This window comes from Triticum urartu, chromosome 2A (genome assembly GCF_056163025.1).
Source record: "Triticum urartu cultivar PI428250 chromosome 2A, HENAU_Tu73, whole genome shotgun sequence".
NCBI classification, from domain to species: Eukaryota; Viridiplantae; Streptophyta; class Magnoliopsida; order Poales; family Poaceae; genus Triticum; species Triticum urartu.
Genome location: NC_141874.1, coordinates 502,353,100 through 502,369,652, shown reverse-complemented (window position 1 = coordinate 502,369,652; position 16,553 = coordinate 502,353,100). Strand labels below are relative to the sequence as shown.

Here is a 16,553-nt window from a genome sequence, read left to right as displayed (position 1 = left end):
ATCAATAGAAACTTACAACAAGTGCAAGTGAGCATATAGGAAACTAAGCCTAGTACATGCAACAAACACATGGTTGAGCAACAAGTAAAAGAGGCAACTTAAGAATGGGCTCAACCAAAATGATGTGTGTGAGTCAAGGCAATGCACTTGAGAAGACTACTGTACGGATGATCATTAAGCATCGATAAAGTCTTGAAAGAATGAGGCACACGGTGCAAGGCCTATCATTCCCACACACAACTAGCAAATGGGTTCACAAGCTTACTAATAAGCATATAAAAAACCTATGCTTGTGACAACCCATGGTGAAGATAGAAGATGAAAGCCCCATCAAGACGATGTATACCAATTAAGATGGCAAAAGCCTCGTAAAGATAAGCATGAGGAAAATAATCTTTACCACACACAAGAGTGCATCAAGATGCAACGAGATAAGACACGCACTCAAGGCAAAAGCTTTCACGGATCCACCAAAGAAATAATATAAGAAAGACAAGGTGGACGTGAAAGAAAGGATATCAACTAGATATGCAACTTTTCTCAAGTGTATAAGATTCTAGGTATATATATCTACGAAGAAGGATGTACACCCCGAAATAGTTGCAACACGAGGAACAAGATATCCGCAAGGAAATCATAAATATACCAATAAGATATTTGCTTGAAAGCATAGCACATGGCTAGATATGGTCTTATTGTATATAAATGAATTCCTACTACACAACCATCAAATACATCACAACTAGCAACATGAGATCATTGTTGAGATGCTTTGAGAAAGGGAACAAGTATCACAAGATGCCAAGATGCAACCTACACAAGGTTGAATGCAAGAAAAGAATGCATGAATAGATACTTGTTACCGAGATATCATTGGGAGGATGTAGAAGAAACCAATTGAAGGTAGTAGATAGTAGTTCATTGAGCATCCTAGCTTGACTCCAGTAAGCACATGGTGACACCACCTTCCTTGTGAGTGAGCCGAGCATCCAATGCATCTCCAATTGTTCCTAGAACAACAACACAAACAAAATGGTACCCAAACTCATTGGGACCAAGGAGTTAGAAACACCAATATACATAGGACAAACTCCACATAGATATGTGCATATAGATACGAAAATGAATTTCATGCACATCTCATCCAATTTGAGACTAGGTGGAGTTTCCCTCATATATTGGGTCAAGGAAAGAAAGCATGCCAAAGATACTACACGAAGAAAATATGCATGATCAAGACTTTCAAGAACCGATACCAAAAGACAAAGGAAAACCAAGAGAAGGAAAGATACCAAATGAATAAAACATCACTTGGAGGATATCCATAAAAGATACATCAAGGAATGAGATATCCATTGATACACTCAAAATAAAAGATGTAAAACTCCAAAAAGAGGGAAAGGTTCCAAACAAACCAAGTGCTCTACAAAGTTTCATGATGGCACAAAGTACCAAAAGAAACGATTTGCATTCCACCAACACACACTTGAAAAGGATCACAAGGTGAGTGTTTTGTAGAAAATAGGATAGCTCCCCCAAGACTAGTGCATTATAGAGAATTTGCATTTGAATACAAAATGCACAAGGTGGGATCACCACTTTCACTATATCTAGACAACACTAGACAAGATCAAGAAATAAACTAGATCCACAAGAGGTATGGAAGACAAAAGGAGTTGAAACAAGCCTTGGCAAGAGAAAAGTCAAAAAGAAGCAAAAACAAATGTAAATATGATCAATAATTTCTACCACACTAAAGAGAGTACCAATTGTCAAAAGACAAGAAATATTTGGAAATAATTCCCGGTGGTAGATAGCAAGGATATCCGACATCATCTTCACACCAAACAAAAAGCAAATTGCATCTTATAGAGCTAACATGCCACCTAGGAACAAGATAATTTACAATATCAACACTAGGTGACAATATCTCAAATGTACACATTTTCTAGGCTAGTAATATACACATAGCATATTACTCCCCCATAATGTGATACCAATTAAGGATAAACAAGAGGCAAATAAAAGGATCCAACAAGAGATAATTAATGGACTATTTAGAATTTGAATTTCTCATGAGAAGGCATACCACATAGTGACTAGATAAGCTTGCAATATCAATACTAAGTGGTATTCCCCATGTACCCACCTTTATAGGATTGTGAAGTGCACAAAGCACATCACTCCCCCATAATGGGATATTCCATTAATCTCTCACAAGAGCCAACTAAGATATGACCAAGATGCACAAAGGCTCAACGAACGACACACATGTACATGATGTGCAAACCAACACACACATACTTGATTGCTCAAGATAATCAAGTTGGAAGCACAACATATACAAACACATGCAAGGAACAAAGCCAAACATGCAAAGGGGCAAGTAACTTTCAATGTAAACAATTTAAGCATGAGTTACCGCAAGGAGGAACATTGGATATAAGGTAGAAACTTGATAATCCGAATGACTTGGCTTGAGATAATAAGAATGATGAAGTCCCCTTAATTCTTCATAATATAGCCAAGTCTCCAAAGACCTCCAACATCACCTATTGATCAAGTTTGAGCTTGTTGGTCCCCAACCAACTTGGGTCCTAAGAGGTTAGTCACAATAGGCTTGGTTACCCAAATGGTTCTTTGCTTCAAACCACTTTGAGTACCAACAAACTTGGCAACCACATTTTCAACCTTATCCTTACCAAGAGAATAGACATCATCAATAATAATTGGGTTGGATAATTTACCACTAGTGCATGAAGAAGCAAGGTAACCTTTCTCACGACATAGGGAGCAATGTCTACTCTTCACTTTCTTCTCACTTGATTTCTCAACTTGAGAGGCATTAGCTTGAGTCTTCTTGGGAAGAGGCCTTTCTTCAACTTGAGGTTGAGAATGAGAGTGAACTTGTGGCCCCTTCCCTTGTTGCTTGTCACTAATGGGCTTCTTCTTCAATGGGCAAGATCTAACATGATGCCCTTCTACTTTGCACTTGAAGCAAACAATCTTGGCCGAATTCTTGACTTGTTCTTGGCCCTTCTTTTTGTTCACATTGGACTTCTTATTCTTGTTGGAGTTGAATCCAAGTCCACCTTTGTCATTGGGGGATTTTTGCACACTCAAGATATTGTTGAGTGTGAATTTCCCTTCATGACTCTTTTCCAAGTCTTTCTTCAAAGAAGTGACTTGGGCCTTGAGATCTTTGATTTCCTCTACATGGTTAGTCTCAACACAAGTACTAGAGGAACTATAAGCTTCATCGTTAGAGCAACAAGGCAAGGAAAGAAATTCATCACAAGATGTACCAATGTTATGCATGGATGAATTGCAAGGACTAGCACAAGGCAATATAGAATTTTGACTAAAAGTAGTGCTAGTATCCACATGAGGCTCACTAGATGTTACCTTAGCAAGCATGGCCTCATGAGCTAACTTTAGCACATTATGGGATACTAGAAGATCATTATGAGAGCTTGTGAGCTTTACATGATCTTCTTCCAACATCCCATAATTGCTAGATAGCAACTCAAGTTGAGACCTTAGCTCAACATTCTCCTTCAATATGGATGCTTCACAAGAGATAGAGTTAGTAGCACAAGCATCATCATTAGCAACAAGAGAAGAAGACAACTTGGCAAGCTCTTTTAAGTAAGAAGCTTCAAGTTGAGCATGAGACTCGGTGAGTTTGATGAGCTCACCCTTGATGACCCTTGAGACATTTTCGAGGTGCTCAAAATCCTCAAGGAGTCTAGCATGAGCAACTTCAAGCTTAGCATTTTTAGTTTTGATATCATTGGCCACCTCGAGTGCTCTATCACGAGATTCCTTTATTCTAGATAATTCTATATCAAAGGTCTCCTCAAGAGATTCGGATGAGGTTTGTTCATGTTCAAGAGCTTGAGATAGCTCCGCGATCTCATTTGCGTAATCACGCTCATGAGCTTCCATTTTCTCAATGGTGACCTCATGATCCTCTAGATGAGATTCCAACTCCTCAATGTATTTCTTGCCTTCAATGGCAATAGACATGATTTCCATGAAGTTGGAACGAGCAAGTTTATTTTTGTGAAGAGCTTTAAAAATCATTTCCCCCTTAGTTTTTAAGGAGGAAACATTATCATTCTCTTCATCATAATCAACATCATCATCACTCTTGCCATCATCACAAGATATATTGGGATTCAAAGTGGGAGATACCTTTGAAGCCTTGGCCATAAGGTAAAATGCAATAGATGATGATGTAGGATCTGTTGAAGCACCATTCAAGACCACATCTTGTTCCATGTGGTGTTGGGTTTCCTCTACATTGTTAGCACAACAATTCAAGGACATGTATGCATTTTTATCATGGCAACAAAGACATAGTAAACATATCATCATGAGATTTAGTCAAGCAATTTCTACATGATATGCAAGGACTATCAACACAAGCATGTGAAACATTTGGAGTGCTCGAAGTGTTAAAGCCCAAAGAAGGAGCATTGCAATAAGATAGTGATGAAGGATCATCCATAATAGACATACTATCATCATTACAATGACCAACACTACTCACCATATCATTACCTTGTGGCAAACCACATGTAGGTGAAGTAGAAGAAGTTGAGAAGACTATACGGCTGGATGTGGAGGGAGAACAATCATCCCCACAAAACTTGGACACGTCATATTTATTTTGAAGCTTTGTCCACAACTCATGAGCATCCCGGAACGACATGAGTTGAAATATAACTACATTGCTCAAAGCATCGAAAAGCACATTAGAAGCTTGAGCATTGAGATAAGAGTTTTTCTCATCCTCTAAAGATAATCTTTGGGGATCCTTTGGAGGAGAAAAACCCATATCTAGAATTCCCTCTAAATTTGGGTCCATGACCCTAAAGAGATTAAGCATGCAAATTACCCAAACATCAAAATTTGTGCCATCGAAACTAAGAGTGTCAGAGAATCCTAATCCCCTAGTCGACATCTTTACTCTCTAGGCGGTAAAGCCTAATAAAGAGAGACAAGGCTCTGATACCAATTGAAAGATCGAGGATGTCACCTAGAGGGAGGGGTGAATAGGCGCTTTAAAATAATTATGGTTTAGGCTTGAACAAATGCGGAATAAACCTAGCGGTTAATTTGCTAAGCACAAAACCTAAAACAACTAGGCTCACCTATGTGCACCAACAACTTATGCTAAGCAAGATAAGCAACTATGTGATAGCAAGATATATGACAAAGAACAATATGGCTATCACAAAGTAAAGTGCATAAGTAAAGGGCTCGGGTAAGAGATAACCGAGGCACGCGGAGACGACAATGTATCCCGAAGTTCACACCCTTGCGGATGCTAATCTCCGTTTGGAGCGGTGTGGAGGCACAATGCTCCCCAAGAAGCCACTAGGGCCACCATAATCTCCTCACGCCCTCGCACGATGCAAGATGCCGTGATTCCACTAAGGGACCCTTGAGGGCGGTCACTGAACCCGTACCGGTACCCGTCAAATTGCTCGGGGCGATCTCCATAGCCTAATTGAAGACCCCGACGCTTGCCCGGAGCTTTACACCACAATGATTGAGCTCCGAACACCACCAACCGTTTAGGGCACCCAAACACCCAAGAGGAACAAGCTCAAGGGTACCAAGAACCCAAGAGTAATAAGCTTCCCAACTTGTAACTTTCACGTGTCACCGTGGAAAAGTCAAACCGATGCACAAATGCAATGGCAAGGGCACACAGAGTGCCCAAGTCCTTCTCTCTCAAATCCCACCAAAGCAACTAATGCTAGGGAGGACAGTGAGAGGAATTACAAGCAGGAGAACACCAAGAACTTCAAGATCTAGATTCAAGGGGTTCCCCTCACATAGAGGAGAAAGTGATTGGTGAAAGTGTGGATCCATGGAGGGATTGAGAGTTAGCAAGCTCGAAGAAGGTCAATAATGGGGGAAGAACATGAGGTCAAAGGATAAAGTTCATTGGGGAAGAAGACCCCCTTTTATAGGAGCTCCCGAATCCAACCGTTATGTGCTCAGCCCGCACACGAGTGGTACTACCGCTCCACGAGCGGTACTACCGCTTAGCATGGTCAAAACACCCCAACGGGAGATAAAAACAGGAGCTGAAAAACTACCAGAGAGGTAGAGCAGTATGAGCGGCACTACCGTTGTAGCCAGCGGTACTACCGTTGGCCGCAACGGTACTGCCGCTTGGCCCAGCGGTACTACCGCACAAGAGCGGTACTACCGCTCCTACTGCCGCTCCTACTGCCGCTGAACCCGACACGAGAAGAGCAGGACCCAAAATCGAGGCGGTAGAAGAGAGGCACCGCAGCGGTACTACGGCTGAGAGCTCCAAGCGGTACTACCGCTTGGGCTCGCGGTACTACCGCTGGGACCAGACAAAAGCCACTCTCAAGAAACAAGAACTGCCATAACTTCTTTATACGAGCTCCGAATTGAGCAAACTCAAGCTTTTTGGAAACAAGATGACGAGTAGCATCAAAACAACGACTGCTTATAGTAAAAAGAGTCAGGGGAGGTATGAACAAATAGAGGAGTGAAACCTCCAACAGAGAAGAACCGGCAAAACCTCCAACATCGAAAACATCATAGAAGATGCATCTGAACTCCGTTTTCGATGAAATTGAGCTTGTCATCAAGATGACCATAAGCTCTAAGACTCACAAAGAGAACCAAACAAGAACCAAGAAAGATGATGCAAGGATGCAATGGTTTGAGCTCTCAACGAACGATATGATCAAACTACTCATCGAGAGCCCCCCTTAATAGTACGGCAATCGATCCTATAACCCGGTCTCCCAACTACCATCATGAGACCGGTAAAATAGAAAACCTATCAAGGGAAAACCTTTGCCTTGCACATGGTCCACTTGAGCTAGATGATGACGATCTTGACTTCCTCAAGTTGGACCACCTTTCTTGATTGTGTTGGCTCGATGAAGACTAGTTGATTGCTCCCCCATACTCCACTATGGGTGAGCCACTCTTCCGCACATCTCCATATGTCCATTGTCACCACAATGGACGGTAAGCTTCAAGCATTTGATCTCTTCATGATGCTCCACTTGAACTTGCACACCGCAACCTAACCCCACAAAGAACTCTCACGAAGACCATGGGTTAGTACACAAAGAGAAATTGGCAATGCTTACCATACCATGGGGTCACTTGATCCCTCTCGGTACATCTTCTGCGCTTTGTGAGTTGATCAACTTGATTCATTCTTGACTTAATCTTGATCAACCTTGAATCTTTCCAATTCTCTTCATTTGGATGATGTCTCGAAGGTAGACATGAATGATCACACAATCTTCTTCTTCAAGACATGCTTGCAATAAGCTCAACTCTCACATGACCAATCTTTGGATAATTCCTTGAATAGCACCTTAGTCGGCACCAACTCTCCTTGAAACCAACACATGTACTCCAAGAAAAGCCTATGGACAAAACCTTTAAATATAACTCAAGGCAACCATTAGTCCATAGAGATTGTCATCAATTAACAAAACCAAACATGGGGGCACCGCATGTTCTTTCACCTAGTCCTACCGGATCGACTATGAGGATCACAAGAACTGCAATGGTGCTCCTTGAGCTGTATGGATGGGGAGGAAGATGGAGCTAGCTCTCCCCTTCTCCCTGCATGAGTGTGTGGGTGTGTGTGAAGAATGAGCCGACCCCCTCCTAGGGGGCTCCTGGGATGTCTTATAGCCTGGCCTCCGAGGTTACAAGTGATAAAGTAAGGAGGGTGGGTCCCTGGTGTCATTGTCTCTGTCTTCCAGCAGGGTCCGCCAGCTGCGGGACCCGCCGGCTGCCCGCCACTGTGGCATGCCGTCCGCCGCGTCACAGAGTGGTTGGCACTGTGTGGCTACAATGTTGCGTCGCGTCGTCGCCGCCCGCCCCGGTCAGTGGTACTGCGGGCACTGTATCCACGCTCTTTCCGTCATGGGGGTCGTCTTGTTGTACGGTTGGATTGGACGGACGCTGACCCGCCGCTCACCGGCTGTGGCCAGCCGGCCAGAGGCGTGGCGCCGCGCCTAGCCGACCCCCGACCCGAAGCCGGGGGGGGGGGGGGGGGGACTGGAGGGCCAGCCGGACTGAGGGGCACTCACCGCCTTGATGTTTGGAAAATTGCTAAGTGTTGCTGAGCTTACCCGGGGTCAACCCTCCCCCCCCCCCCCCCCCCCCCCCCCCGCCCCACACACACATGAATACAAAAACAAAGGCAAGTTCTCATTGAAGAAGGAAAGTGAGGTCTTTATACAGTTGTGATTCGCCAAAGCACTTACATCGAATTGTTCCCATGAAATCAATACCGGCAAGCTGTCATATGAGATCTTTTGTTTTCTTGTGTGGTATCTCTCTAACAAGGAATATGAACAACACAGGAATAATGTTGATGAATAGAAAGAGCAGCTATAGAAAGATGACACCAAGGTCGTGGAGGATCAAAAGAACATCATCACACAAATGAAGGACGAACTAGACTTGATGAGGGTGGATCTGATCAAGCGTAATGAAAGCGAGTGAAATAAGTTTATTGGCTTTGTGAAATTATTTGTTGATCCAGAACTTAATTTTTTCGTGTGTTCTGTAGGGCCAGGATCTTGATGAGATCAAGGATGTGTGCCGCCCGATGCCTAATTCCACGCTCAAGGTAGTAATACTCTCTCAAAAGCGGTTGGTGTACATTTCGTTTGCTTAGACGCGACTGGATGACACACTCTTATCACCGTGCTCAGAGCATCTTCAATAGCATGTGTATATTTGGATGTGTATATATATATTTATATAGACAATGGTCTAAAAAGATTTTCTCATATAAATGTCCAGTTTTGCATTAGAATGTCTATATACAAGGACCATGATAGGTGGACCGTCGCTGGGGAGAGGAAGAAATCATGACTGCATCTGAGTTTAAACAAGGAACAATTGTATTCGTGCCCCTAGTTGGGTCACGCTCGACTGATTGCCCCTATTTTTTCAACAATTGCGGTTTTGCCCAACTCACTTCACTCGCCTTGTGTTTTTGCCCTTCCGGGGCGGTTCCGACCAATCACGGTTCGCACAAGGTGAGTGAAGTGAGCTGGGCAAAACCGCAATTGTTGAAAAAATAGAGGCAAATCCGTCGAGCGTGACCTAACTAGGGGCACGAATACAAAAATCCCTTTAAACAATGCCTTCACATTGTCCAAGCGTGAACATTGTCGAGATCGATATAGAGGATGTGTATATTTAGACGACCATATAGACAAGCTGTTAAACGTCTGTTTTGAGGTCACGTCGTAGAAAACGAGTATAGACATCCATATAAACAAACTATTGGAGATACTCTGAGGCTTCGGCTTCTTAACTGCGACGTGGTCTTGGATGTTCAGAGTTCTCTACTCCCCTGCTTCGTCATAAGTTGTCCTAATTTCTGATACTTAATTAGTAATTTTTGTTTTCGTTGTGATACTTACAAATTGTTTATTGGCATGCAAGTACTCTACTCCCCTTGAGTCTGAGACACTGGTTATCGTTGTGATATTTAATTAGTAATCATTAAAACTTTTTATTATGGTGAATCCTAATTAAGTGTTTTGATTCCTCAGCTTCAAAAGCAAGACATTTTGCACCCATAACTTCTCATACCAGACAAATTTGGTCCCTCTGCCCAACCAGAGTAGAATTGGCGCTGATGCGCCACCTCATCCCATCTTCCTACCTTTTCTCTCTAATGCACTATGTTGGCATTTTGTCGAACACTAATGTGCCTTCGCTCTCCACACCGACGGCACACTAAACGCAAGGCTGCCCGTGCGCGCACCAAGCACGCCACCGCTTGCCGTCGGCGAGCAGAAGGACGTCCACGAACGGAGCTGGAGATTGGCCATCTTGCGCGACTGCCACACCTTCCGCGGCGAGGCGAAGTTACTCGGCGTCCGTGGATGTCAACCAGTGCGTGCTGCATCTCGTCAGAATTGTAGCCATGCCGCCACTTGGCCTCGCTGGCTGCCGCCGTCCATGGTGGTGCGCGACGTCGTGCACGTGCTCCGCCACTGGCTCTGCACCAGCACGTACACACCAAGGAAGCGGATCGATTCCTCATGTGCTAGCAACAGCAAGCCAGGCAAGCTAATCCACACACTATGGGCGATGTCCGTGATCTTCATGGTAACTAAATGGGGAGATCGCAGCCATGCAAGACATGGCGTCGGCGAGCATGCGTGATCTCCCCTATCCGGCATGGGGCACTACGTCGTTTCCTCGCACGGTGGCACCACGGCAACGACCTCCTCACCGCGCAGGCCCTCCACGTCTTGCACAGACACGCCATGGACGCCGTGCAAGACTTGCTCGTCACGCATCACGTCTTGCGCAGCGGCAAATGCACTCCACAGACGAGACCGACTTTTTTACCATGCACGGGAGATACCGCATGTCCAATCAACTACATTATGACAGCCAACACACCTACTTTACCCTATCCCCTACTTAGATTCACTCTCTCTCTCCTCAATGCACCCATGCATTTAAGTTTACTCTCAAATTTAAAACTGTCATAGTTTTTAAACAATATTTTTGCTTTCTGACCTGTTTACATATTTGCATTCACGGTGACGAGATCTTTTCAACAAGACTAAACATGACTATGGTGGTGTTTGGTTTTCTAGTCTTAGGACTTTTTCTAGTCCCAACTAAAAAGTTCCTAGTCCCTAAAAAGTCTCTTCCTGTTCGTTTTCAGAGACTAAAATGTTCCTAGTCCCTTTCTAGAGGTTATTAAATGACCATGTTGCCCCTAGTATATAGAAAAATAACAATCAAACAACACCATGGGGTGGCGGGTCAATGGGTGCATGGAGGGGCATTGTTGGAAAAGTCCCAAAAAGACTCTCCTTGAGAGTCTTCTTCATTTAGTCCAAATGCCTAGTTTAGTCCTTAAAAAGTCTCTCCCGTTTGGTAAAAAAGTCTCTAAGAGGGACTTTTTCTAGTCCCTACACAAAAAAAGTCTCTGGAAACAAACACCCAATATATTTCCATCAATTTTGAAATATGGATTTTGAAATAAGATGAAACTATAAAAACTGTGATTGTTAGAGTAACCAAAAAATTCTTGTTTCATCGTGTTTTGGAGCGCATTATAATGTCATATTCCGTGTCGGTGTAATACCTTGGTTTTACCTTGTTCTGGTATATTTCATTGTGTTGCACACCATTTTCTACATGTTTCACCGTGTTTCAAAAACTCAAAATTCAAAATTGTCAAAACCCATTAAATATTAAGCTTGTTTCCAAGATATCATTGAAGGAAAGACACACGTTCAAAGGGACTATTTATCCTATATTTGTTTTAAAATATATGGTTATTTAAAGTTTAGGAAGAAAAATAAAATCTATGTACTAGTGTGCAGCATAAAGAACTAGTATTAGGTTGCGGTAAAAAAACCTAGTATTAGGTGGGAGAGAGGAATGAACTGCATCGCAGTACTTTGCTGTAGCATTTCTCCATAAAGTTGTCGGAGGACTTTAGATATAAGATTAAATATATGGCATGGGTGCACGAATCTCTAACAAAGATGGACGCCTCAGCCATGCATGGGATATTCCGTGCATGGTAGAATCACTTTTCTCCTCCATAGACGCCCGGGAATGACGTGCTTAGCACACATGCTGTCCAGCACGGGGACACCATGGGCGCCCAAGACCTCACCGTCATCCGCCTCACCTTCCCGCAGCAGCCGGACAAACTGAAAGCGATGATGATCGTTTTCAACAGCGAGGTGTCGTCGGAGTTGATCAGGCAGAACCCAACAGAGTAGACCGCCCTGACGCGAGAGATGGTGAGCCTCGGTGCCGGCACGGACACGGTGGTGACCTAATGACCTGCGGCCGTGTTGTGGTGCAAGCGAGAGAAAGAAGACGAAGGTAAGGTGGTGAATCAATCCCGGGTCCACAAAATCACAAAACCACCCGAAGTGGTCTGAGGGATGATAAGTATCCGGTTTTGACAGTTTTTTTAAGGAAAGGTTTTGACAGTTAAGGAACTAGGTTTGTATGGTTTTAAAGTTGAAGGACCATTTCTAAACTATTGGTAAAGGTAAGGATGAAAATATACATTTCTCATAAAATATTCAAGTTAATTAGTATTTAATTAATGATGTCAATTTTTAATTTGGGAAAAACTCCGGACTGTTACAGGAGGCATATGAGGGGCTAAATTTTAAGGCTTCGGCTAGAGATGCTCTTAGAGTTGGGAAGTAAAACTTGGGCCCAGTAATAAAATGTAAAAAATGTGAACTGTGCATTTTCCCGCGTGTCATGGAATTACTTGATTCCATCCATGTCGTGAACTCGTCACCATCTACGAATGCATGCCTTACGGCCGGCGTCATCGTCAGTATCAGCACATATTGTAACTATCGGCAATAGCGTTGTACAGCTCGATCGATGTGCTAAACAAAAGGTCAGGAGTAACGAGAAGGCGAACACAATGAGATATTGGGCATCTCATCACGCATAATCCAATAAGATATGCCATTCGCTGTGATTTGCATTATAAATCTCTGCATGGGCGCGTCATTTGCTTCCCAAAAAGTTTCGAGCCGTGGAACTCCCGCATTCATCCGTGATCCGTTGTGAGTGCCCAAAAACTCTCTGTTCTTACTCAGCAATCTAACCCTCCATTAGCTCGGTTCATCTCAGCCACTAGTTTTGTTAGTTAATAAGTACACATTTTGTGGAATCCTTGGACTCAAACCAGTTAACTGATCCCCTCAAAAAAATAAAACCAGTTAACTGAATGTTTTGATCAAGTTATCGTAGAAGTGATCAACTTTGCATGGCTGACGAAGATCTCGTCTTCTTTTTACTCACTTCGTTTCTTTTTAGTTCGCGTATAAGATTTGGTCAAAGTCAAACTTTGTAAAGTTTGATCAACTTTATAGAAAAAGAATATCAACATCTACACTACTAAAACTATATGGTATGAAAATTAATTTCATGATGCATCTAACAATATTGATTTCATATTTGAATCTTGATTTTTTTTTATAAACTCCGTCAAAGTTAACAAAGTTTGACTTTGATCAAATCTTGTATGCAGACTAAAAAGAAACGGAGGGAGTAGATCACAAGGTGAGCAATGAGGCAATGGTGTCCAAACGAAACGATCGCGAAAGATGTAACCGTAGTACGTAACTAGCTCTTGTCTACACAACCACATACATTTGCAGGTCACCTGCGATGCAAATTATGACATGCTGATTCTGTTTTCGATCCATGTCAGTTGATTGGCAGGACTCCCCTGGTGTACCTGAACAAGGTAGTAACCGGGTGCGAGGCTCGCATCGCTGCCAAGCTTGAGATCATGGGGCCATGTTCCAGTATCAAGGATAGGTAAGTCAAGTGCATGCAGTTAATCAGCATGGATTATCAGTGGTACAGATAGTTCCGGGGATAATCTTGGTTTTGCAGGATTGGTTACAGCATGATCGCCGACGCAGAGGAGAAGGGTCTCATCACTCCAGGAAAGGTGAACGCCGATCAGTGAGAGGCAGACACCACACGTACGTACGTAGATTATCGTCAAAATCATAGCCGATTTTGTTGTTCTTGGTTTTCAGAGTGTGTTGATCGAGCCTACGGGCGGCAACACCGGCATCGGGCTGGCCTTCATGGCGGCCGCCAAGGGGTACAAGCTGATCGTGACGATGCCGTCGTCGGTGAGCACGGAGAGAAGGACGGTGCTCAAGGCGTTCGGCGCGGAGGTGGTGCTCACCGACCCGCTCCGCGCCATGGACGACGTTGTGCGGCGGGCGGAGGATATCGCCGCCAAGACGCCCAACTCCTACGTTCTCCAGCAGTTCGAGAACCCTGCAAATACGAAGGTGCATTACGAGACGACGGGGCCGGAGATCTGGAGCGGGACTGCCGGCGCAGTGGATATCCTGGTGGCCGGCATAGGGACTGGGGGCACCATTACGGGGGCAGGGAAGTACCTCAAGGAGATGAACCCTGAAATTCAGGTGACATGCATGACTGGCCTATGTTTGTCTGCGATTTTCTTTCTCCATTTACAATGCAATTTTGGCTTGATTGTGGTTGTATTGGCATTTTCAACCTGAAGATCTATGGCGTGGAGCCGTCAGAGTGCGCCGTTTTGTCCGGAGGGAAACCTGGTGAGATAAGTAATTTTCTTTCGAGAATTATAAGTACAGATTGTAATCCTATTGGCGTGCTCATTTTTACTGGTTTTCAAATCCAGGCCCGCACAAAATCCAAGGTCTCGGGGCCGGTTTCGTCCCTGGAGTCTTGGACGTAAGCATTCTAGATGAAGTCTTCCAAGTGAGTAAAATGTTCCCCGTTTGTCACGTTTCTCTTGGAAAGTTGATATGACTGTCCACTGCATTTTTTTTTCTTTTCTTTTCTTACGTTTATCTATTCGAGCGGCCAGATCACGAACGAGGAAGCCGCGAGCATGGCGAGGCAGATCGCGCTGAAGGAAGGGCTTCTTGTGAGCAAACAAACCCCAGAATTCAGTAGAAATCTCATAATATAACATCCTACGTATGATTTTCTCTTTCTCGAAGCCTGGTTCTGTAAGATGATACATGGTTTGTTCAGGTCGGGATGTCATCGGGCGCGACCGCGGCTGCGGCCATCAGGGTGGCGCGGAGGGTCGAGAACAGAGGCAAACTCATCGTCGTAAGTGCCGTACTACCTCTAGGTTCATCATATTGTCTTTTTTTATGAAAGCCAGAATATATTAATATAAAAAAATACTAATTACACCCAGCCTCAACACCGACAAGATATATAAAAACATTCAGGATGCACACAGCCAAAAAAGAAAAAAAGGCAAAAAAAAACGACCCTGCCACGGTGATCAATCACCCGCAGTAGCAGCACCCTAACCACCATCAAAGACATCACCTGGACTAGAAAAAAGATTCTCCAAAAGCAACGCCTCCAGAAAAGTAACAATGTAGAAGCGTTGTCGTTGCCTGATCAAAGATCGTAGGTTTTCACCCTCGAGAAAGACCGCGTTTCCAAAACAATGCCTTCAATAAGGACACTGCCAGGCACAACCAATAAAAGCCAGGTCTTGAGTTTTCATCCTGAAAATCATGTCTCGGTACTCAAAGGAATACCACCAACAAAGAAGTCCTCCAATGCTGCCACCCCACTTGCGGAGGCTACTACTACAAGTCAAGTGCTTCATCAGATTGTCTACTTGTTGTGGTTTCGTTTTTCACCGTGTCTTTTGTTCTTGTTCGTTGCAGGTTGTGTTCGCCAGCTGCGGAGAGCGCTACCTCTCGTCGTTTCTCTTTGAGTCCATAAAAAAGGAGGCGGAAAATATGGTGTTGGAGCCATGAACGCTGACTTCTCATGTTTTGGGAAAAAGTTCAGGCACTTTGCTTATTTTCGATCGCGCTGCTGGCAGCGGCTTGTATTCCCTCGGGTTCAATGGGAGTTTTACTTCTTTTTCAATTTATAACTTTGGCACGTACAGTTTCAATAATATTAATATTGATCCACGAAGAAAATTGCACAAACCACCCGCTATTATTGGTGTTGATTTTACACAGAACACCTACTCCATGGTTTGTTGCACAAAACATCAAATGCCGGTGTAATCCGCTGCATCTAGGTCCAATTCAGCATTTAGTTACGTTGATATGATTTTCCATGGGTCCATCAACCGGTAGATCAAACCGAGGACTTATAATTGGCCCATTCAATTTTTTCACTTGAAATTTAACATTTTTTAAAATGCAACAAACGCATTAAATCACAAATATATCCAGTACTATTTTGGAAAAACAAATGTAGCTCATTTGGACAAGTGATTTGATAGATATTGGAGCTTTTAGTTGTTTCATTAAAGAAATCAGAACTTAATTTCAAGAAAAATATGAAGATTTTTTTTAGTGGACCATAAATGTATCTAGCATTGATCTAGGAAAGTCTCAACTCATTTGGGCTAGAGGTTTGGTAGATGTTGTCAATTTTAGTTAGACCGTTCAATAAGGTGCAGTGCTCCACCCCGCTCTAAGAAGTATGACTATGACTCTGATTTGCCAATACCCAAATGGGTAGTGTACTGCTTGCTCCCCTTCTTCATACTAATCGGAGAAAATTTCTGCTCAACTTGGCAAAGGTCTAGGAGCTATTAACAGTTGTAGTTGGTGGTTGATGTGACTGGTTTTCTTTGCCATGTGTGCACTTACATGCGGAACCCACCCATGAAAAATCACAACAACATACCAAAACACTGGATTAGACCTAGCAGCAATGGATTACACCAATATGTGGTATTATGTGTGACAAACCCGTAGAGTAAGTGCTCTATATATGTAAAATCAACACCAATAGTTTGTAGTTGTCCGCAATTTTCATTGATCAGTTTTTTTTTCCGAAACAATGAGCCACCTCGTCGATTTCTATTAAAAAGCTGCCCCATAAGTTTGAGCATGACCACGACACGCAAACAAACAATTATCTAAACAAATTCTCATATACACTTATTGAAGCAAGACTATAATAACTGCACCATACAATGTTCA

The 16,553-nt window shown here is 43.4% G+C and overlaps 1 protein-coding gene across 1 annotated transcript; it reads left to right on the top strand.

Moving 5' to 3' along the window:
* Positions 1–13,153: 13,153 nt before the first annotated feature.
* LOC125529283 (cysteine synthase-like) lies at positions 13,154–15,362 on the top strand. Its single transcript, XM_087539910.1, has 9 exons — positions 13,154–13,177; positions 13,274–13,383; positions 13,462–13,519; positions 13,611–14,012; positions 14,114–14,165; positions 14,252–14,331; positions 14,441–14,500; positions 14,611–14,691; positions 15,270–15,362. The coding sequence occupies exons 2-9, from the start codon at positions 13,355–13,357 to the stop codon at positions 15,360–15,362; spliced, it is 855 nt and encodes a 284-aa protein (XP_087396036.1). The 5' UTR covers positions 13,154–13,177; positions 13,274–13,354.
* Positions 15,363–16,553: the final 1,191 nt, after the last annotated feature.